The following is a 22,574-nucleotide window of genomic DNA, read 5'->3' on the forward strand; positions in this document are numbered from 1 at the left end:
CCGTTCGTAGGTTTTGGTTTGTTTTTTGTTTATACCCTTGTGGTATGCGCGCTGGCGTCGCTTTCTTCAAGGGGTCATCCCCAGCCCGCGGGGCGAAGGTGATGATCCAATACACCTGTACATGAATATAATACACAACAAACATACAAGCTTAAGCTTGCGAGGATTTTCTTTATTTAAAAGAATCATATAGTAAAAATAGAAAAAGTTTAATGATACAATAAAGACATAAGTTATTACAAAAGTAAAAAGTCATCCAGTCTAAAAAAAAAAAATAGAAAAAAAATAATTGTAAGTAAACTTTACATAAACCACATTTAAAATGGTTAATTTTTATCCTATCACAGTCAATGAATATCAAAATACATGTCAAAGTAAACGAGAGAGAGAAAAAAAAAGAATTATTCCCCTTTAGTTGCAATTGCCTTTTCAACCAATGGAGCTTCCTACAAAAAAAACAACATAAAACAATTTTCATTAAAAAGAATTACATGTACAATGTAATGTTACATTTTTTTTTTTGGAAAAAGTAATAAAACTTACCAGAACGTATACACAGAACTGCGCATGCTCGTCTGCCGGTAAACAGTGTAGGGCGGGTTTGATAGTACCATCTTCTCGTACTCCCACGCATCTGTCGTATTCCTTAACAGACTCCAGAACTACGCAGTTATCTCCCTTCGCAATCAGTTGAAATTTCGTCTCATCGGCCACCTGGGCCCCTGCCCCCTACATATAATGAAATCAATGTCAGCTTGTGTCTGTTTATATGAGCTATCATTGTATAAATGACAATATAACCTTAAAGATCTTGATGCAAATTTTGCAGTAAATTTGCATCAAGTTTGGCGTTTGTGGCCATGGTACACACATGTTAATCATTGCTTATTGCCTCTATTATGACATAGGCAAGGGAACAGATTATATATCAAGACGGCTTTCAAGAGTCTCTAAACACTGACAAAAATAATCACAGCCGTAAATGGAATATATTCTTACGACTAATTCAACTGAATGTTTTTATGAAAGAATATTGAAAACAGATATTTTCTATGATAAAGATTTGTGAAAACTGACAAGGTGCACGACTTATACTTGTCCACTCACTACTTACAAAGTACATGACTTGCGTTTGTCCACTGATAATGGCGAGGTAGTTAAAGTCGTTGTGGAGGTGGACTCGATTGTTTCCTTCATTGATGACCGTCCAAATAGCTACAAAAACACATTGACTAATTATACAACCCTTAACGTATCAACATTCAATAATTCAATTGCAGAAGTTGTATTCAAGAAAAAAAAATCACATTTATCTGTCATGCATGGTAATTTCTATCCTCGAAGAGGGACCCTACAACCAGATTATTTATCAAGTTATTTTGTTTGGATTTGCAGAGTTCCAAGAAATGTCAACTAAAGATACATCTTATTTTTGACATTGAACAGTTTCATAAAAGTGTATAATATATTTGATTCTTGCATTTCATTTATAATGGCAAAACAGTCTCTTTTTGTTCAGATTTACAATTTCTTTTAAAATGATATTGGATAAATTTATACCATTTTGTGCAGTAGGCCCTAAATCTCCAGCTCCATTGACGATTAAACCGCCATCGTCTGTTTTTGCAACCTGCAACGCACGTCCATTGATTTTTGACACCAACTGAATTTTGTTACCTGTTACAAAGTTGTGCTGCAAAAGGTAATAATACATTGTACACATATGTACATGTAATAATTGTAAGATACGTTCACATTCAACAAATGCATATATTAGATAAGATTGTTACAAGACCATGTCAAAATACCATGAGACACATAAGGTATATGTACTGTTGACAATGTTCCAGCATGAGTATTAACCATTTTTAAGTTCCCAGGAAACATTATTATTTACTAATTATGTTGCTCTCTTTCTGATGCCATCATGACAACGCAGAAAGCCATCATGACAACGAAGCTTAAAACAATATCATATTCCTTTCACTGACTTCATGTATATTTGGTAGTTGAGTTATCTCTCAGAAATTCCCGATTTCTTTTTTCCCCTTTTTTCCTTCTGCAAGAGGGATACTACATCTAAGCTTCTTGGTCTAAAACAGAGACCTATACCTAATGGAGAGATACAAGCAAATAAAATCGCCAACGTACAAGAACAGGAGCGTGAGTATGCTGATGGATTTCTGAGGTAAGCTTGTGTCCAACAACGTCAAATTCCTTCTGGATGGTATTTCCAATCTTATTCATTTCCTCTTTCAAACCATCAAAGCAGCCATGCTGGAAAGGAAAGAAAACTATTGTTTGAGACAAACTTGTATGTCGATTATTTTAAACTTATTACCCCAATTGTGCTCTTACCAGCCTACGTTTAGTTATATGTGTTTTTTTTTGACTTGGAAAATACATTTCTAGGTTGTGATTTTGTTTGCAACGATTTTAAGAATGCTATCATGATGTTCTAACACTTGTACTCACTTTCTCCTTTTCCTCGTCACTCATCTGAAAATAAAATAAAATAAAAGTAGGTTTAAAAAAACCCAAAAAAACCATAACATGGTAACACGATTACAATATTATTACAAAAGTATTACAGGATGGATTTCATTCTAAAAAAATTAATTCAGAACTATTGTGTATATTCATATACTTAATATTAAAGTAAACACGAAGGTCTACTACTTTAATTTCAACACGTATATTTGTTTATACTTTTGATAATGAATCTTGTTTAAAAGTTATATGTTATGATAACATAAGCTTCTGAAAAGTAACAGAAATGACAGCAACCCCTTTTTGATAACAGTATTAAAATTAACATTTTCCCTTAGTAACCCCAAGTGTGTAGTTCATTTTTATTACTCATTTAACTAAACCATGCTCATTTTCTCAATCTTTAAAAGTTAAAAAGTTAGTTAAAAAGTTAAAAAGTTTAAAGTTAAAAAGTCTTGTAAAGTTAGTACAGAGTTATCTTTTCTTGGGCGAAGAGATTGAATGTCTGCAGCAGACAGCGGTTTTAATGAGATAAAAACGCTTTTACCGAGTTTATTAGGAATATTTCAATATGAACGTCTTTTTTGACAACATTTGCAACATTGTGTGGGAGGAATTGCGTCACTTTTGTCAAGTAAGTTGTTTTTTGACATTGTTTACAAATCGTGTATTCTTCCCTTGTGTATTATTTATATATATATATATGTCATAGAGTGTAGAGCGGATACCATGCCCCTGTGGTTAGACTGAAACTACAACGATGAGCATACATATAGAACCATTTTAACAAGAGCTTGGACTTTGGGTAGTTGTGTCAATTGGCATTGTGACGTAGGCATGTATATTTCAATGCTGGCCACTCAGTCATGGCTCTTTGAAATCAACAAGATTTGTCTGACCTTCGAGACAAGGCCACGCAATCGGTGTATATTTCGCTTGAAACCAGCGTCATGTTAACTTGTTTTGACGCAAGAAATAGAAAGTTACATCCTACTGAGAGTTCAAGGCATTGTTAAATTGGTTCTATAGTGTAAAGGTTAATGTTTGCTTGCCATTTCATAAACATGTAATAATGTGGTATCGATGTTTCCTCAGTCAAATTTGCACTTCCATTTTTTTTAATCTTCATAACACTTATTGTATAAACAAAGTGGAATGCGAACTTAATGACAAAACATGTAAACCTCATACCGTCTGAATGTTTTTCTCTTGACTGGAAGTCTGTGACATTCTTAATCTAAAAAAAAAAGAACCACTCTCTATTCACAAAACAGAAATTATCCCCATTAATTTATGCTCCAACAGCTGTTTTAGAGGCAACATGTGCACTGTAATTGTTATAAAGAAGATTGAAAGAAAAAAACCACATAGCAAATTATGCTTTCAACAAGGACATCTAAATGTATTTATTGAAGATATTACAACACGTGTTTCGATCGAACACGTGTTTACCTGGTGTTTGTTATGAAGACTAACCAATTTGATTGGTTATTATATTTATAAAAAACCTGTTCTACAGGTATTCTCGTAAGGTACACACGATTTGGTAAAGAATTGAGTTTTAAGTCATTCGAAGGCTCTCTCTCAGTGCAAGCAGACGTTTCTTAGCATTTACCTACATTCAACAGACCACGAGGAAGATATATTAATGGAAGAAGATACTGCTCATAGGCCTCCAGAACAGAATACGGCTAACGCATTCGCTTTGACCGACGCAGTTAAGCTGCTTTCTACGGCCATTTCTACACAATTTCAACAATTAACGGAGAAGTTACAAGAAGATAACAAATCTTCAGCACAGCAACTTTCTAAGAAATTCAAAGAAAATATAGCTGGAAAACTGAAGTACGAAGGGAAGAAGGTACAATATTTGTTCAATGAAGAAATATTAGATGAACTTGAAAAACTCAAAGATTTGTCTAAACACAATGAAAATGTTGTCAAAAGAATTAATGATAAACTTAAAACTAGACAAAAGTATATTAGGATGGCAGACGGGTCACCTGCAGGGTGGAAAACGGTTCAGGAATACCAATGCAATGATATCGCTGACGACTCGGACGACGAGAAAAAGATCAGGAGTGCCGAGAACAGAGCTCTCAGGAACAGTAAACAGAAAAAGTCACGCTTCCAACCGTACTTCAAACCCGTACCCTCTGCTGCTGCCGGTTCTGCTGCTCAGTTGTCTGCCCTTGCTCTACAACAGGCCAACACTCTGCAGACCAATGCTGGTGCCTCGAACTCGTTCAACCAGCCCTTTCGATCAGGTAGTAGACGTACCCCACAGCCCAGCGACGTCTGCTACAGGTGCTTCCAGACTGGGCATTGGAAGACCAGATGTCCCCTCAACATCTCCACAAGATCAAATCCCAAGTGATCTTGATGATAAGTATTTATTATCTGTAGATATGTTCGAACGAATAACAAATAATGAGATAATGAATGAGCATTGCAAGTTATTATCTATCATAGAATCAAATCAATCATGCACAGGTGTAAAAAATAGTTTACAAAATCATTATGAATTTTGGAGAAAGATAGGCGCATTTGAAGATATCTTGAGATTGATCAAAACTGGTTATAACATTCCTTTTGCAGTTAACCCACCGAGGATTTATTTGAAAAATAATAAGTCAGCTTTACAGAATTTTTCTTTTGTTACAGAAAGCATCGGAGACTTAGTAAAATCGGGTTGCGTCATACAAGTTCCTTTCAGACCATTTGTTGTAAGTCCATTGAGCGTTGCAGAAAACAGAGAAAAGAAGCGTTTGATTTTAGATTTGAGTATGTTAAATGGTTTTCTGAAAAAAGAAAAGATAAAGTTTGAGGATCACAAACTGGCTTTACAATATTTTGAGAACAATTGTTTCTGTATTAAATTTGATCTTAAATCTGGTTACCACCATATAGATATTTGTAAGGAATGTCAAACATTCCTTGGTTTTGAGTGGAAAGGGGAATACTATTGCTTTACAGTACTTCCATTTGGTTTGTCTACAGCCCCGTATATATTTACTAAGTGTTTAAGAGCTATGGTTAAGTATTGGAGATCTAACAATATAAAAATTGTTCTGTATTTGGATGACGGGCTAGCTATGGCAGAATCATTTGAGGAATGTCAGAGAATTTCCAGTTTTATCAAATCATCACTAGAGGATGCTGGATTATTAATTAATCAAGAAAAATCTATTTTCAGTCCAGTTCAAGATATTGAATGGTTAGGGATCAGATGGAATTCAGTAAGATTTAGCATTTCCATTCCAGAAAGAAGAATTCAAGATGTTGAGTCTACTATTGTTCAGTTTCTTTCCGATTTACTAAAAGTTTCAGCTAGGGCGCTGGCCAGAGTTGCTGGGAAAATAATTTCTTTGCAACCTGTCTTTGGTAATATTTGTAGACTAATGACAAGATACTGCTATATGGAAATAGTTTTCAGAGTGTCATGGGATAATACACTGAATTTCAAGTTTGCTACAAAATCAATAAACGAATTAAAGTTTTGGTTAATACATTTTCGAAAATACAATAACAAAAAACTAACAGTAACGGAAAGAGAAAGTACGATAGTTTATTCAGATGCTAGCGCTGTAGGCGCTGGGGCATTTACTGTGGGTGTGGATGAAAAGTGTTTTCATCATATGTGGAATGAAAATGAAATGAGCAAAAGTTCGACATGGCGAGAAATGAAAGCCATAGAATTGGCCTTGATATCATTTAACGAACTGTTATTTAACAAATGCGTCAAATGGTTTACAGATAACCAGAGCTGTGTGAATATTTTGCAGTCGGGCAGCATGAAAGCAGATTTACAAGAAATAGCATTTAATATATTCTTGTTTTGCAGGGAGCACAACATTTCAGTCGACATTCAGTGGATCCCCAGAGACAAAAATCAGAAAGCTGATTATTTAAGCAAACTTGTTGATTATGAAGACTGGGGAGTGTCTCAAGATTTTTTCAGTTTCATTGATTCTTTATATGGTCCACATTCCGTTGACAGATTTGCTAATTCAAAAAACAAAAAGTTGCCTAGATTTAATTCGTTGTTTTGGAATCCGGCTACGGAAGCTGTAAATTCATTTACTCAAGACTGGAGAACAGAAAACAATTGGTTAGTTCCGCCCATTTATTTAGTGACAAAAACCATTAAATATCTCATTAATAGCAAAGCGGTGGGAACCTTGATTGTACCAAAATGGAGATCTGCTTCTTTTTGGCCTTACATTTATAAAGATAAATATTCTACTTATGAATATATCACAGATATCTTAGAGTTCAGTGACGCATCAGGAATTTACGTGCAAGGTCAGAACAAATCCACGGTTTTTGGTTCTAACCGATTTGTATCTCCAGTATTGGCTTTAAGACTTGATGCAAGGTTTTTGTGATATAATGATACATATATCATAGGACGTGTATATATACAGCAGGACCTGGTACTCTAAGAATGGTACTGCAGACGTTGATGTAAATATACAGTTTGAGGCCCTGGTACATATTTGTACTGCAGATGTTTGATATATTCTAATTTAAGGCCCTGGTACATATTTGTATTGCAGATGTTTGATATATTCTAATTTAAGGTCCTGGTACATAATTGTACTGCAGATGTTTGTTTTATTTTATTTAAGATTCAGGTATATAATTGTATTGCATTTGTTTAGTTAATGTGCATTAATTAGAATTACATTGATATTCAAGATATTTTGATTGAACAGTTTCTTTTAATTGGTTATTTGTCTTGTACATTTTGCAGAATTATTTTCGGTCGGCAGGTGGACGTCTTTATTTGACAGCGCTCAGGATCCATCTCTTTTGAAGCTTGCGGAGTCCTTACCGAATTACTGCCTAAAATCAAAAGCCGAAAATACAGTAAAGAAATATAGGTACGCATTCAAAAAACTTTTCCAAGTGGTGTAAAACATTTAAACCAACCATCGATCATTTACCAGCCTCCGATGTACATGTCGCATTATATTTAGCTTATCTCGCAAACACTTTTGATTCCTCTTCGAATATAGAAGAAGCTACTCATGCAATCACATGGGCTCATGACATGGCTGGATTCCCTAATCCTTGTGATTCCACCTTTGTTAAGTTTGTGAAAGAAGGTTGTATCAGAGAACATAGTCACCCTGTCGTTAAGAAAGAACCGATTTCATCAGATATATTGTCTGCTGTTGTTGAAAAGTTTGGGAAGAGTGATGCAACACTATATGACCTTCGAACCTGTTGTATTTTTCTTTTAGGATATGCAGGTTTTTTGCGTTTTTCAGAAATTGTAAACATAAGAAGGTCACAATTAGTTTTTAGTGACTCTCATCTAACATTGTTTATTACAAAAAGCAAAACAGACGTTTACAAACAAGGTTCTTCTCTATGTATATCTAAAACGAATTCTTCTACTTGTCCTGTATCTATGCTTCTCCGATATTTACTTTTATCAGACATTGATGAAAAGTCGGAAGACTTTATTTTTAGGCAAGTTACATTTTGCAAGAAAAATAACTCATACAAGCTTAGTAATGATAAACAACCTGTGTCATATACAAGAGTACGAGAATTAGTGTTGTCTACATTGGACAGTCTAGGCTTAGATTCAAAGAAATATGGTGTTCATAGTTTGAGGTCGGGTGGGGCAACTGCTGCAGCCGCAGCAGGTGTCAGCGATCGTCTTTTTAAAAAACACGGGCGTTGGAAATCTGAAAATGCCAAAGATGGTTATGTGCACGAAAACTTACAAGTTAAACTGTCTATTACCAAACAACTTGGGTTATAATTCAAATGTCTTTTCTTTCTTTATCGTCGAACTGCACTTCTGAGAGCGCTTCTGCATCTATATACGTGTTGTTATTTATTTTATAAATTATTTATGTTCGTTTGAGTGTTAACGAATAAGAACATAAATGTATTTATTGAAGATATTACAACACGTGTTTCGATCGAACACGTGTTTACCTGGTGTTTGTTATGAAGACTAACCAATTTGATTGGTTATTATATTTATAAAAAACCTGTTCTACAGGTATTCTCGTAAGGTACGCACGATTTGGTAAAGAATTGAGTTTTAAGTCATTCGAAGGCTCTCTCTCAGTGCAAGCAGACGTTTCCCCACCCACCCGCCCTCAAAGATAGTCATAAATGTTTGGTTTTATGAAAAATATATATATATAAATATTTTGCTAATATGTGTTGTTTTGTTTTTGTAGAGAAAAAGAACACAAGAAAATTGAATTATGTGATTGTATACATGTAATAATTAAACTGCACTTCTGAGAGCGCTTCTGCATCTATATACGTGTTGTTATTTATTTTATAAATTATTTATGTTCGTTTGAGTGTTAACGAATAAGAACATAAATGCTAAGCAAAATACTTCATTTATTGCAACCCTCTACAAAAACAATTTCGTATAAATGTATGCAAGAATTGTCTTGTTTTTGAAGGACAGATATATAATTGTTTGCTTTTTGCAATTACAAACAAGAATAAACATAAAGTCTGACCTGATGTTTGGAACGATTCTGGATAGTGAATTAACAAATTTAAGAGAATGGCATGGAATAAAACACGGAATTGGATGATTGCGGATACTGTTTGTTATTTGTTCAATCATGGTGTGTTATTCCACGCCTCTTTTTACTCTTTGCCAATAATGTGCGCTTTACTCGGTATAATACTGCGCAGTATCTTTAAATAACTCACCAGGGTCGATGATAAAAAAGAATGCTTTGGCAGAGGGTTCAGGAAAATTCTAGAATATTCAATAAACACAACGCAGTATTTTAGATTACAAAATGAATGAGACCGACTGAATCACTGAATGAATCAATAAATGAATGAAATAGTAAAGAAACGTTTCAAGATACATTCATTACTATCCATTACTAATGTTTTATGAGCCTTTTTTTTGCTTGTATCAAAATAGGTGCCTTTCTTTTGATTTGACAAATCAATAGAAAAGTATGTTAATTTCGTGTGTCATGTTGTTAATTTTACTCCATGGTGCACATCGTCAGTACTGTAGTTGAAACATGTAAATTCCTTCAATACATATTTCAACACTTTAAAATTTTAAGGATGGTTTAAGGTGAGCAAACAAATAAAATCTAGGTCAGTGACTCTAATTACCTTTGTGGCTTAAATATGACACATCATGACCTTTAAAAAAATTTTGCATTAAAAAGAGTTAAATTTTGGCGGTCATCACGTGTTAGTTGGGACCATGGAACGTGTGTGAACCAATCGGTTTGGTGGAACCTTATCTTTATTTAGTTGAATGTTTTCAAGTTTTTTAAAAAACTCGCAAAGAGTAACGTTTGTTTTTGTGGTAGATGGAATGCAGATGACCCCAGTTAATCCAGTTTGTGAGTGAGATACACTTCAGTCGATTTGTACGTTTTACAATACAAAACGATAACAGAAAGGCATTAACCATTCTGTACCAAGGTTTTGTTAATAGAATTCAATATCATTTGATCAAATCACTTCAGAGAAAATGGCTACAAATATTTAGTAACCTTGGTATCAAAAGTCAGCCTTTGTTTAAACAAAACTATCTGACACCTGTTATTAATTCAGTTTAGCAAGACATACTAAGTATCGGACATGCATTTCCCCCATATTGAACACAGTTGGTTTTGTTGCTTTGTTTTTGTTTTTGTTGTTTTCTACATGTATAAATATGCTGAATTTTTTTTTTTAAATGTAATAAAAATCAAAAAATTGCACCAATCCTTAAACTGTAATAATACAAAACAAATCAATGACTTCAATGTCTTTTATTCATCATTTGTATTCTTATACAATAGCATGTATACTTTCAATAACATAAAGCGTATCTATAGATGTAACTTAATTTACATTCACGCAATATCTAAAATACAACAACAGACACACTAAGAACCGGATGTAGAGAAATATCACGGGAAAAAAAAATGAGAATTTTTACTTCCCAAAAAAACAGAAAGCAAATAGTGTCCCTGATTGTAGACTTCTTTCTTGAAGAACTAACTGTGGCAGATCCTCTTCTGTGCGTTTCCTTCTCTTCTACTTCTTTTCATTTGATCCCTATAAAAACAAATCGATGATTCAATATCAAATTTGATTGATTATGCTCTACAACATATTTGGAAATAAGATGTTGTAAAAATCCAAAAATAAGAGTGCTTACCACTACGTCTGAAACCTTCTCCTTTGCAACCTCTACTTTCTCCTTGACTGTGTCTTTGACCTCTGAAAATGAAACCAAAGTTTACATGAATATTTGAATGGATGGTTACATGTTGTTTTTCAGTGTCACGGCCAACTGACAACATATTACAACAGTAGCTGGTTTTTTTTTTATATTTAGTCATACAACTTACCATCTACAGTGGATTTCTTTTCCTCCTCAGGGTGCTAAAAGTGATACAAAAATGATTTGGATTAATCAAGACGTCTTTAAAAGCCATGTTTTCTTTTCACACATTAATTTTGAAGTGGTTCATTTGAGTAAGAGTATACAAAAGTACAAGTTACACATTGACCTTCTAGTTAATATTCAATCAACAAATACCCGTGTCTTCGAAGTTTTACCTAAACCAAGCATGAAAAAGTTTACATTCAGCCAAAGCTCTGGTTGAAAACTTACCACTCTTTTGTTCCATTCCTCAGAGATTTTGTTCCCAGCGTCGTCAACTTTTTCTTTTACTGTTTCCTTAATTTCTAAACCAAGTATACAATTTTTTTAATTTTTTTTTTTATTTTACGTTATAAGGATGTCTTTTGAAAATGTGCTCATAATTTAATATCTACATTTAAATTTCATAATTATGTGACCTTACCTTCAGTCTTTGATTTTTCTTCCGGATGCTGAAAGTAAATATAAACAGAGGTGTGATAGAAAGGAAAGAAAATAAGAACTTATTCATTACAATGGATAAAATTCATTCAGTTGGGTGAAAGAGAATTTATAACAAATAATTATCTTACCATATGTTCGTTCCATTTCTCCGATATCGCATTTCCTGTAGCATCTAGCTTTTCTTTCATGGTATGACCAACTTCCTGAAGTTTCTCCGAAACATTTTCCAATACACTAGGCTATAAGTAGAATATAACGTTTACAATTAAGCGTTGTCCTTATTTACATGAATGTTTCAAATTTTGTTTAGGTTGTTGGATTTATAGACATTTAATGACAGACAACTCATGGAATTCTTACTTGATTCTTCTTGTCGTCAGACATGTTTGTAATGTATACAGTATCTGGAATAAGAAGCGTTAACTAATTTTAATATCTATCATTTTTATCTTTATGTAAGCTGTTTTGTTTTCCTAGATTATTACTTAGATTTTGTTTAATTTTTTGTATTATTTAATGAGTCGAAGACTCGTTCTTTTTTATTTCAGTAGCAAATCGAGTAACTAATTCTTTGAAGTAACATGTGCTTGATCCGGGCCTGCCTCGCGTTTGAATTGCAACCAATCACAACTGCTTAATTATGCTCGCCCAATCAAATTTAAGAAAAACATCTTACGAAACCATATTTTTTGTGTCACTAGGTCGTATGAACTATCTTTTAAATATTTTTTCAATTGTTCCGATAACTTCAAATAACATAAGACACAAATATATGAAAATCAATGGCTATGTTGTGCAAATATATATATCAGCAAATGTATCACCTAAAAACCTTAATTAAATAACTAATAATAATTAGTACTAGTATTTTTAACAAAAGAAATGGTAAAAATAAATTCCATCTAAAGCTACTTAGCCATAACATTTTCTTCAATACAATTTAAAAAACAGTTTTCATATATTTACTTAAGTTTGTGCAAGATCTGCACAGATAAAAATCTTGTACTTATCTTAATTGAAGCTAAATAGGCATATATTATTTATCATAAAGTTTAGAAAATTAGGAAAGTTTCTAAACCTTACCGGAAAATCAAGCGTGCGTTTACTTCTGATGAAATGAGCAAATTGCGCGAATATGAATCGTCTCGTTTTTCTACGTCGTAAGTTGCGTATTGTGCGCACTTCATAAGCTATCGACTGAGGAGGCCATCATAGGGATGGGGTTATTCAGTTAGATTTTCCCAAAAAGCTAAACCTTATCTCAAATCATTTACATTGATCAGCAAGAACAAGAAAACATTTTGACGACTATTTGCATATATTCTGTATTAGTTTCAGTGAATTACCATTCCATAATTTCAGACACATATATAACCTACCGATTATTGTTTAATCAAAAACATTGTTTAAACCACACAAGAACCTTGAGAATGTCATAAATTTCAAAACGAGTTATAATTGATTGTCGATCAGACACGTAGCATCGGGGGGGGGGGGGGGGGGGGGCGGCTGCCCCCCCCCCCCCCCCACACTTTTTCTCGCAGCTACAAATTTACATATAAAAAAATGAATTATCATGGAGTTGGCCCTCCCACTTTTTTTGGGAGTATGTAAAAAATTGATATGAAAATATGGAAATGAAGAGTGAAATTGAAGTTATATACTACGCCCCCCTCCCCTCACGGATTAGGATTTTGAAGATTTTGGGAAACTTGAAAGTTCTTTTTCTTTTTTTTTTTGCTTGTCAAGATTTTTTGGATGACCCTGCCCCTCTCCCCCCACTTTCAAAAACGATGCTACGTGCCTGTCGATACTATAGTATTTATAGATAAAATACAGGAAAAGATATGATTTGGTTATCATACACCTCTCATTAAAAGACAACATCTTTAAGAAAAACTTACCAAATCTTTCCAGCTGTCCTAACTGCAAGAAATAGTAACAATTTACGTTCGTTGGTAGATGACGCCTTTTTATGCACAACGGGCAAGTCACTGAACTCTTAGGAAAGAGGCCACCGATAGGAGATGCAATGCGTTTAACGTTTGCCAATTGACTTTTCTTTTTATATGTTGGCAATTTTCCTAGTGTTTTTGAATATGTTTTGTATAATTTAAGGAGGGTGTTTTGCTATAGCCGTGTCTTTTATAATTTGTTTTCATCATTTTATAAACAATTAAAAGATCTATTCAATTGCTGTTGATTTTTTAAAAAAAATAACAACAGCTTTCTATTATAAATATTGAAAATTCTTATAATTTCTTCATTTTAATTTGAACGAATTGTTTTCGATAAATGGATATTCTAGTATGCGGGTTTTGCCATAATTTCCATCAGACAAATAAAAATCAATATAAGACATGAAGGGTGAATTATTTCAATGTCCATGTTTATTTACAATTTCACCTTATGAGTACCCCAAAGGTTGTGTAAGAATTTTCATTCAGAAAGAACTGATAAAAAAATCTACACATTCATGACCTTTGTGTACCTAAACCTTCACTCTTCATTACTTGTATCTATTTTTTGGTTTATTTTCGATATATATTTATGCTTGTATGTTATAATTTTTTTTGAGATGTGTTATCGTTTTCATTGATAAACATCCTTTTGAAACTTATGATCTAATTTTTCACCAGATTAATTTTTATTGTTTTAGTTAGATTTTGATTGTGACTGGTATGATTTTATATTAAACCAGAAACATACATTAAAAAAACAAATCGCCAGCGTATTAAGAGTACACTCATATCTGTTTTTAGTGCAAAAAGGGAACGCAACAACATTTGACCTTTGCAAAATGTAGGCTATTGACCCTTACTCCGCGAACAAAAGCAAACACAACACAGGTTCATCGTCCTGCAAAAGCATTTGGGCCTTTGGATCGTCATTCCGAGGATCGATCGCTTGTTGTGTGTGTGCGGGATCTGTTCCGTTCAGTGTTTAGATCACAGCTAGAGTTATAAATCTTCATCTCTTAAAATTAAATCTTGTTTTATGCTCAAATAAATGTAGAATCTTTAATGAAATAGTTTTATGAAATAAGTATAACTTAATTGTGGAATAATGTTTAAATCCTGCGAGTAATCTAGCTCAGTTTTGCCTTTTAAATAAGAATTGAAGTTTGGAAAATAATGCAATTTACCGAACTTAAAATCCACATGCTTGTGTAAATCAGAAAGGATTATAATTATGTCTGATAAGTTTGGCTATTATAAAGAAAAATATTGTAAAAACAATAAACGAACTACAAATGAAGTTCAGTATATATAACCCTTTTGCACTTATATGTGGAGAGGGGTTACAAAACGAGTCCGTATATTAACTTACTTGCCCTGATTAAATAGGTCAAATGAGGCAAATGACATCTAACTTCTCAGCTTTTTGATATTCTTAGTATAACTAGTACATCTGCATGATATACTATTACATTTAAAAAACCCTTTTTCACCTTAACGCTCTAAATAATTTCTGCTTTCGGCGATTGAGTCAGCAGTAGACAAATTCTATTTTGAGGATTTTCGGAATGACTTTATTTTTTAAATTATTGTTTCAAATAAAAAATAAAGTAAAAATAAGATTTAATTTGTTTAATTAACGTATACTAAAACAGGATAAAAAAAAACCCATTACAATTAAAACAACGAAATGGTCATTATAATATTTTATTATTAACACATTTTATATTTATCTATTGACAAGATAAAAATAAAGCGTCACTATTTACAAGAGTATAAAATGTCCTTCCTGTTATGTCATTCATTTTAGGTCACTTCGTTTTCTGAAAAAAAAATATGAAAAAAATCCAAGATATTAAAAAAATCCCATTAAAACAATCGAATTAAGACATGCAGGTATAAATATAAAATAAAAGGTAACTATGTATAAACGTGTTATGAGAATTAAATACAACTGGGTTTTGTTTTTAAGAAAGACTTAACTGGATTAAATAAAAAAGAAGTTGCTTTCAAATTGGAGGTGTAATACGAGCTCTACTATTAGATCTATATACATGTATGTCAAAAAACCACACAATTTTTAAGCAAACTTTTCATTTCTTTCTTACAATCAAATGTACACCAAACATTGCATGATCATCCGAGGAGTAACAATTCTCGGCAGATTTCAAGGAACCGTTTTCTTCTATCCCCACACATTTCTCTGGTTCTCTAACCGACTCGAGTGCCACAAAATTCTCTGGATCCAACACCAGCAACAATAATGTCTCCAATTTATCATGTTCAGACCCCTGTGGCTAAAAAACCGATTTTTTCGTGAATTTGACATGCAAACCGTTCCAACAAATGTTTACTTACTCCGTTAAGTTATTATTCAACTTATGCAATATAATTCCATGTGTTTAATTCATAATATAAAATTTATACTATATGTGTTAGACAAAAACCCTCCTCTGGCCCAAGGAACAGAGAACTTAAAGGAGACCGCTTTTGATCTCAGTCTCACTTTTCCACTATATACTAGTGATCCTTTTATAAAAGTGAGACTTACATTCAGATCATCAGTGAGCTTTTCTATGTTTTATGGCTATGGCGTATTTTTATTTTAAAAATATACTTAATTGCAAAAAAGAAAGAACATACATATATATACTTACCACATGAATAACAATAGTCTGTCCATTTACAATGGCTAAAAAGTTATTGTGGTTATGAAGGCGAACCTGGTTGTGACCCTCATTAATGACTGTCCACACAGCTTTTAAAAAATTAAATAATTTTTTTTTTCATGAAATACTGGATGACGAAGGAGTTACATGTTTAATGAAGATTAATAAAATTATTTTCTCATTTTCTTTCGACACTAAATAAAAAAATAGCCCCCATTGAATTTCTCAATATAATTAACATGAATTTGCATCCGTGTATGTACTTGAATACTGGTGTATTAATACATGTAACGTACGTATTCGTAAATTTTGCTTTGAAAAAAAAAATCAAATGAAGAAGGGGGGGGGGGGCAGATAAACTTTTCAGAAAAGGTAAAATTTAATTTCTAATTTGTATTTCTTGATGAAAGATTGAACTCATATCAGGAAAGTTAGAGGTCTTAACTACTTCCCCTATAACATTAGGTACATAGATTAGAATACAATAAATATTTCTGACCATTCCAGGCTTGTTCACCAATGTCTCCCCGCCCGTCCGCCACAAGTTTACCAGAGCGTGCCTCCGCAATCCTCAGTGATCGACCACTGGTCTTTGAAACCAATTGTATTTGATTCCCCGTCTCAAAATTGCTCTGAATGCATAACAAGTATTAATCAAAATGTATATCAAGGCATGAAAGGTAATGAATTGAAATACAATGGCATTTGTATTTATGAAAAACAGCACACCAGCTAAAATTTCATCTTCGTACCAAAAGAGGTCCAATTTTTTTCTTCTTTGTTTCAGATGTAATTGCGTTTCCAGCAGCATCTAACACTTCTTCAACAGCATGCCCAATCTTGTGTTGATTTTGAGACAGCATTTCTAATGGATCAATCTTTATTTAAAACATACATATATAAGTTAACATAGGATTTGAAGGTGAAGTTTTCAAAAAATCTTTGTAAGATGATTTTGTGCTATGTTTAACTTATATAATGTTAACATATAAAAAAAAAGTTTCAAACCTCAAGAGGAGGGTATTTTATTTGCTTGGTGGATGTTTGTGCCATCTCTGTAAGGTAGTTATTCTGGTCCTGGCTTTGAAAAATATCAAATTGTGAAAAGATATTGCATTGAATGTGTCTTTAAGAAATATTTTACATTCTCAAAATTTAATCTATCATCAGTTATGCTGAATCAAAATATTAATGAAACCGAATGAAAACTGTACATTTATTTGGAATGAACGACTAAGAAAAGCAATTTTTCATTTTTGGACCTAATCCAATGATAAAAGTAAAATGATAAAAACAAATTCACAACAAAAACAAATATATGAGGGTACGAGTTAACACGCAATTTTTTTTATCGAACATTATGATGTAGGTTTAAATGCCATCCGAGGTACGACTCATTATTTAGACGTACGCATGATAGTTCATGTCGTAAAGAACATATTAGAGAAGACTTGTTTGATCAAACCCGTCTTTGACAATTGAAAACAATGCATACATGTTTTGTAAACATAAAGGCTGGTATCTTTTACTCTGACCACATCTATTATTGATTGTAACTTACATAAGAAATTCGGAACGTTCACAGAAACTGCACTTTATTGCGTCTGTTACGCTACTTCCCATGTACTTTCAAAAACATTATATTAAAGGCTAACATCGATTGACAATTGTGGTAGAGAAAAGCCCAGGGCTTTCTAGAAAGATGCAGAATCCTTGCTTAATAATAATAATTTACAAATAATCTACAATATATAAAAATTTCCGAGAGAAAAATCCAATATAAAGTATTTATATTTGGGATAGCTTATCTGAATCTTTGAGCCCCCTATTAGATATCTTAAATATGAAGCAGCTGATTTGTAAAACAGCTTTAGTTTTCAATGCGTAAAGAACTTAAGTATTAAAAAATAAATGCTTGAAATATCAAGGCAATATCTTGAACAACAGTCACCCAAACAATATAATTAATAGATGGTTTAAGCATAACTTACCCTTGCAAGATGTGTACAGTCAACCTGTTCTTTGGATTTCTGGAAGGTCTACTTAAACACCACAAGAGCGATTTGAATTTGTAAGCTATCGCTTTATTGAACTTTAAATTCTTTACATTTAACACAACGTTTTATATTTGTTTGAACAAATTTACAACTTACTAGATGCATTGTTTTATAATTTTATTTATAATTTGAAGGGTTTTTTAATTCAATGTCTGTACCAGTACCACAGTGATGAATAATTTTCAAATAAAGCATTTCAATTGTCTCTGAAGCAGTTCAAGAATATGATGTAAAGTTTGGATGAAGTCTAACGGCGACTGTTAGATGTTCATTTATCTTAGTTTAAATTGCAATTGAGACATCACTAATGACACAGAAAGTAATGAAAATATACTTGTGTCAAGCGTAGTCTCTCATCCACAATCTATTAACGTCGACTGATCAGTTACTATATAAAAAATAAATTTCATGTGTATTGTGTTTTAATCTTTATTTGTATAAAATAACACAATATAGAGAAATATTAAACATTTGATGGATATATTCATTTTTAAAGACACGAGAAAAAATAAAAAAAAAATGTAAAAGGAATGTGTGAAATTGCGCATATTATTTCCTGGCATTTTACCAAGGCACAGTTACTGTCATGCATCTACACAGATTATCAAAATGATGATAAAGGGTAATGGCAATCATTAGTATGTCAGGAATTCGTTATTGCGATGCAATGGTAAATACAAAAAAGTAAAATGCAAAAAAGTTCTCAATACAAGCTTTACATTTCCGATGTAAGGCAATGTTACAACAAGTACAAGTAATGCTCTTGGATTTCGAGCCAAATGACCAAAGTCCTTTCATATTGTACAGTTCACTTTTTATCTTCAAGTTGTGCATTTTCAGGGTTTTTCTACAACAAATGATAAATCAAGATTAATTCGAGTCTGTAATAAACCCCCCCCCCCCCCAAACCCCCCCCCCCAAAAAAAAAACCGAAACAAAACAAAACAAAAACACCCCACACGAAATTGCTTGAAAGAATCTCAGTCAAATGTTTTATCAGGAAACAGATACTTAAATATTTGTATTCTTACAATCAAAAGGACTCCAAACAAGGAATTGACACTCGACGACGCACAGATTTGAGCGGTCTTTAAAGATCCATCCTCATTGATACCAATGCATCTATCTGGACCAACAGTGGACTGCAAAGCTACCAAATAGTCTCCATTCAACACTAGTTGGAACTTAGCCTCAGCTCCTATCTGCGCCCCATTGTCCTGGAAAACATCCTATACACATTTACTTTTGATTTGTCGTTTGTGTATCCATACAAAAACCTAGCAGAATCTCAAGACTGTTTCGTTTATAATACTCACCACCTGTATGACCACTGGTTCGCCATTCACGATAGCAAGGAAGTTATTGTTGTTATACAACTGGACCTGGTTGTTTCCATCATTCACCACTGTCCATATTGCTGAAAAGCCAAATCATCACCTACATATCATGTCAATCCATTTACTATAAAATAGTATTCGTGTAAATTAGGAAACTGATGATAAATCATTATATTAAAGAATTAATATTTTTTTTTATCAATTGTTGGCATTGATATTCTATTGCTGCTGTATGACAAACCATTCCAAGCATGTGCACCAATTTCTCCCTTTCCGTCTAAAGTTAATTGTCCCGAAGGTCCCTCTACAATCTGTAGTGTGTGGTGACTGGCCCGTGATACCAGTTGTATTCTGTAGCCGGTTACGAAGTTGTTCTAAAACAGATTGGATACTTGTTAATTTTTCAATTTTATCTTTACAGTAAGCAATCAAGCATTTCATCCACTTTTAACCTATAGTCACGTTCATTAACCAATTTGTTGCATTGAATAACTTTGTTTTCCTACGAAGGCAAAAACTGTCTGTTTGATGCTGTGAACATGACATGTACCTCTGAAACAATCTTAAGTGTCAGTAACATTAACAAAGGAAACATCTATGATATGGCTGGACCCCAGCTCCTATTACAAACAAACATTTAATAGAATTATAAAAGTGTGCTACTACCAATACGGGACCAAAGTTGTGCTTGTTCCATTCACTTTCAAGGTAATGGCCTGCAGCTTCGAATGTGCTTTGCACAACATCCCCTGCCTTTTCTAATTTGTCGACAACCTTCTGCATCATACTTGGCTGCAATAATCAATATTAACCAAAAGTCACATAAGTACATGACTGACAGCTTAAAAATTGTAATTTTATTACTTTTGTTTTCAAATAATATTTTTGCGATCAATGAAACATACCTCCTGAGCTGGATACTTTTCTTGATTTTTAGACGTCATCTTTTATAAAATGTTGTCTCTGAAAAAGAATATGAACAAGATATGAAATTGACATCAGTGCAGCATCCATTAAATATAATTAGATGAAAAATATCCTTGTTTCGCTATTAATCAATAATTCTGCTTCATCCATAGTATTCATAAACCGATCTTTGTTACATGAGCCTTGATGAATATAAGTTAACTCCCACAGACAGATGTTTACAAATTTGCAAGTTTTAAGCAGTTTCAAGGGATCAGGTGGTTATTTACGCATTTATGTTTTTTTTCAAGGACAAACCTTAGCAACTAACGTGCGACATTTTGCCAAATTTATATTATTAATAGCGATATTTAGATACGCTAGCATTGGGTATGTACATTGGTGCTATGTAATTTTCTGTGTGAAACGTAAAATATGATTTACGTTGTTTGCGTTGAGAGGTAAAACCATATAAAGATTTATACTTATAGTAGCATGTGATCTCGAGACAATTTATCACACAGAAATTCTTTATTTCGAAACAAAAATAAACATAAATCTTAAAATGGCTTTACAATAGTATTGTTCTTAATAAAACACTTTTTTTTAAAAACCAAATTAGAGAGTCAAATAATTTGTAAACTGTATTTGTCAATGCTATCCATAAAGATATTCTATATATGTTTGTCTTAATTTTTGTTAACTCTTAAAATAATTGCATATTATTGTAACGATATGTATTATCATTAAACAATACAATATTTATACAAGAAGAATTGACTGTCTTACCACCGTAGTACGTTATTGAATGTGCCTCTGCAGTACGTGAACCTAAAAGATAAAGTGATGCTCACTCGTGTGGTCTCGATCAATTCAATCAAATGTTCGGCTTTCTCCGGAAAAACACGACAAAAAGAATACACAGAACCCCAACCCGGTACACCGGTCACTGAACCTTTACGGATGAGGACCCCGACGGGAGGCCGCGATGCTCTGTTTAATGTTTATTTCCGTATTGATCGTAGTGAGAAAATTAGCTCATGTCATTATCAGGTCAGACACGAGTACACAACGGTCAAACAAAATAATTAACCATGAGAAGAAATACCCATTGCAAATATTTTGAAAGACTTTATTATTACAAACATCGAGATGTCTTACATTTGAAATGTATATTTTTTTCATCAAAACATTGTGTAATTTATATTCACTGATTTTTTCTCATATTTAAAACAACGAAATTGATTTTTTTTCCCCAGAAGATCCTGCCAATACAGTCATTCACTGTACTGGTCGAACGTCCGTTGACCTGTGTACGTGATCCTCCGGACCATATGTTTTATATGAGTTTATCAGCATATCAGCTCTTGTACACACAAACCACTGTAAATGTAAACATTGCACCATGCTGTAGAAGTATTGACGAATTATATTTTTTCTTCAGTTAAGTTTGTTGACCTTTTTTGATGTGAAAAAATGATCCATAAAGAAAGAGGTTGGTGTAACTGTGGCCATCGTCCGCTATAACAATACAAAACACCACACGTGTACGTGCACGTGAGTTTGTGTACTCGGATGTGGTGGTATTACACATCGGGCTATGATCTAAGGTTAATCGAATTGGGGTCATGAAAGGACACTGTATTCTATTTTTGTTGCTCGACGATTAAGAACACTAGATAAACGTCTAGCATATATATTAGAAAACTTCATTAGAAATGCATTATACAGAGGAAGATCAATTATTAAATTTAATTATTCTTAGATGATTTTAATAATTGATATTTTAAGATATCATTATTTCGACTGTACCTTTTCGCTTTATATAATTTATTATTTATATTATTCTGAAAAATATATTTAAAATGGATGTTGTTTGCTTGTTATACAACACTCAGACAACTCTTTATTATTTAAAAAATTGCCCTCTTTACACTTTAGTCACTTTTAGATTTTACGCAGAACTTAAAGAGCTGCGGATAACATAACGTAATGGTACTTGCTATAAAATATTCAAGATGTGAAAGCATTTTTGGATTGGGAATAGTTGTCCTTCGCTGATGCAATTAATCAATCATTTGCTGACTTTTTGGTGAATTTTTATTAGGATCCTTGGTATCAAACTACGCAGTATCATTGTTGATCCATTATCAAAACTGCGCTGCAATTGCAAATTCAGCAGTGGATTAGTCAACGGAAGAATTGATCAATATAAATCCTCAAGGTGACGTGAGTGTATTCGTTTGATCGTTACGCATTTAAAACAAATTATACTATTGTTTATAGTCATTATGTGTCTATTTTAAAGTGAC

At 32.9% G+C, this 22,574-nt stretch overlaps 7 protein-coding genes across 11 annotated transcripts in view; 3 read left to right on the plus strand and 4 right to left on the minus strand.

Annotated features, from left to right (window-relative positions):
* Positions 1–151: 151 nt before the first annotated feature.
* On the minus strand, positions 152–9,121 carry LOC105346988 (uncharacterized). Its single transcript, XM_066076070.1, has 8 exons — positions 8,997–9,121; positions 3,682–3,727; positions 2,476–2,499; positions 2,152–2,277; positions 1,561–1,693; positions 1,115–1,215; positions 544–729; positions 152–446 (listed from the first exon to the last, which is right to left on the minus strand). Exons 1-8 carry the CDS (start codon positions 9,104–9,106, stop codon positions 402–404), a joined length of 771 nt encoding a protein of 256 aa, XP_065932142.1. The 5' UTR covers positions 9,107–9,121; the 3' UTR covers positions 152–401.
* LOC136272922 (cell adhesion molecule 2-like) overlaps positions 2,908–22,574 on the plus strand; it is a 51,024-nt gene continuing 31,357 nt past the window's right edge. The window contains exon 1 of one of the 2 annotated variants that reach the window (XM_066076069.1): positions 2,908–3,124. The gene's annotated coding sequence lies outside the window, so the exon portion shown is untranslated. The remainder of the gene's footprint in view (positions 3,125–22,574) is intronic. The other variant, XM_066076068.1, reaches the window with a different exon arrangement.
* On the plus strand, positions 4,124–7,376 carry LOC117680978 (uncharacterized). Its single transcript, XM_066076071.1, has 2 exons — positions 4,124–5,216; positions 7,247–7,376. The coding sequence occupies exon 1, from the start codon at positions 4,139–4,141 to the stop codon at positions 4,865–4,867; it is 729 nt and encodes a 242-aa protein (XP_065932143.1). The 5' UTR covers positions 4,124–4,138; the 3' UTR covers positions 4,868–5,216; positions 7,247–7,376.
* LOC136272923 (integrase/recombinase xerD homolog) lies at positions 7,399–8,632 on the plus strand. Its single transcript, XM_066076072.1, has one exon. It carries the CDS (start codon positions 7,547–7,549, stop codon positions 8,267–8,269), a length of 723 nt encoding a protein of 240 aa, XP_065932144.1. The 5' UTR covers positions 7,399–7,546; the 3' UTR covers positions 8,270–8,632.
* LOC105346989 (uncharacterized protein PF3D7_1120000) lies at positions 10,253–13,348 on the minus strand. Its single transcript, XM_011455828.4, has 8 exons — positions 13,240–13,348; positions 11,696–11,739; positions 11,464–11,574; positions 11,316–11,343; positions 11,123–11,196; positions 10,857–10,890; positions 10,664–10,725; positions 10,253–10,560 (listed from the first exon to the last, which is right to left on the minus strand). Exons 2-8 carry the CDS (start codon positions 11,717–11,719, stop codon positions 10,540–10,542), a joined length of 354 nt encoding a protein of 117 aa, XP_011454130.3. The 5' UTR covers positions 11,720–11,739; positions 13,240–13,348; the 3' UTR covers positions 10,253–10,539.
* LOC105346990 (uncharacterized) lies at positions 14,911–18,030 on the minus strand. 2 transcript variants are annotated; one of them, XM_066076074.1, is made up of 7 exons: positions 17,954–18,030; positions 16,971–17,039; positions 16,715–16,840; positions 16,462–16,594; positions 15,951–16,051; positions 15,402–15,590; positions 14,911–15,116 (listed from the first exon to the last, which is right to left on the minus strand). In XM_066076074.1, the coding sequence occupies exons 2-7, from the start codon at positions 17,013–17,015 to the stop codon at positions 15,105–15,107; spliced, it is 606 nt and encodes a 201-aa protein (XP_065932146.1). In that variant the 5' UTR covers positions 17,016–17,039; positions 17,954–18,030; the 3' UTR covers positions 14,911–15,104. The 2 variants fall into 2 exon arrangements, with proteins under 2 accessions (XP_065932146.1, XP_065932145.1); XM_066076073.1 differs by lacking the exon at positions 17,954–18,030 and adding an exon at positions 17,524–17,599 and having other exon boundaries at positions 16,971–17,043.
* On the minus strand, positions 18,433–21,208 carry LOC105346991 (uncharacterized). Of its 3 annotated transcripts, none has more exons than XM_011455835.4 (7): positions 21,052–21,208; positions 20,262–20,319; positions 20,023–20,148; positions 19,598–19,730; positions 19,336–19,436; positions 19,051–19,236; positions 18,433–18,866 (listed from the first exon to the last, which is right to left on the minus strand). In XM_011455835.4, the coding sequence occupies exons 2-7, from the start codon at positions 20,298–20,300 to the stop codon at positions 18,828–18,830; spliced, it is 624 nt and encodes a 207-aa protein (XP_011454137.3). In that variant the 5' UTR covers positions 20,301–20,319; positions 21,052–21,208; the 3' UTR covers positions 18,433–18,827. The 3 variants fall into 3 exon arrangements, with proteins under 3 accessions (XP_011454137.3, XP_011454134.3, XP_011454135.3); XM_011455832.4 differs by having other exon boundaries at positions 19,051–19,248; XM_011455833.4 differs by lacking the exon at positions 21,052–21,208 and adding an exon at positions 20,460–20,515 and having other exon boundaries at positions 19,051–19,248.

Source organism: Magallana gigas, chromosome 2, assembly GCF_963853765.1.
Source record: "Magallana gigas chromosome 2, xbMagGiga1.1, whole genome shotgun sequence".
Taxonomy (NCBI): Eukaryota; Metazoa; Mollusca; class Bivalvia; order Ostreida; family Ostreidae; genus Magallana; species Magallana gigas.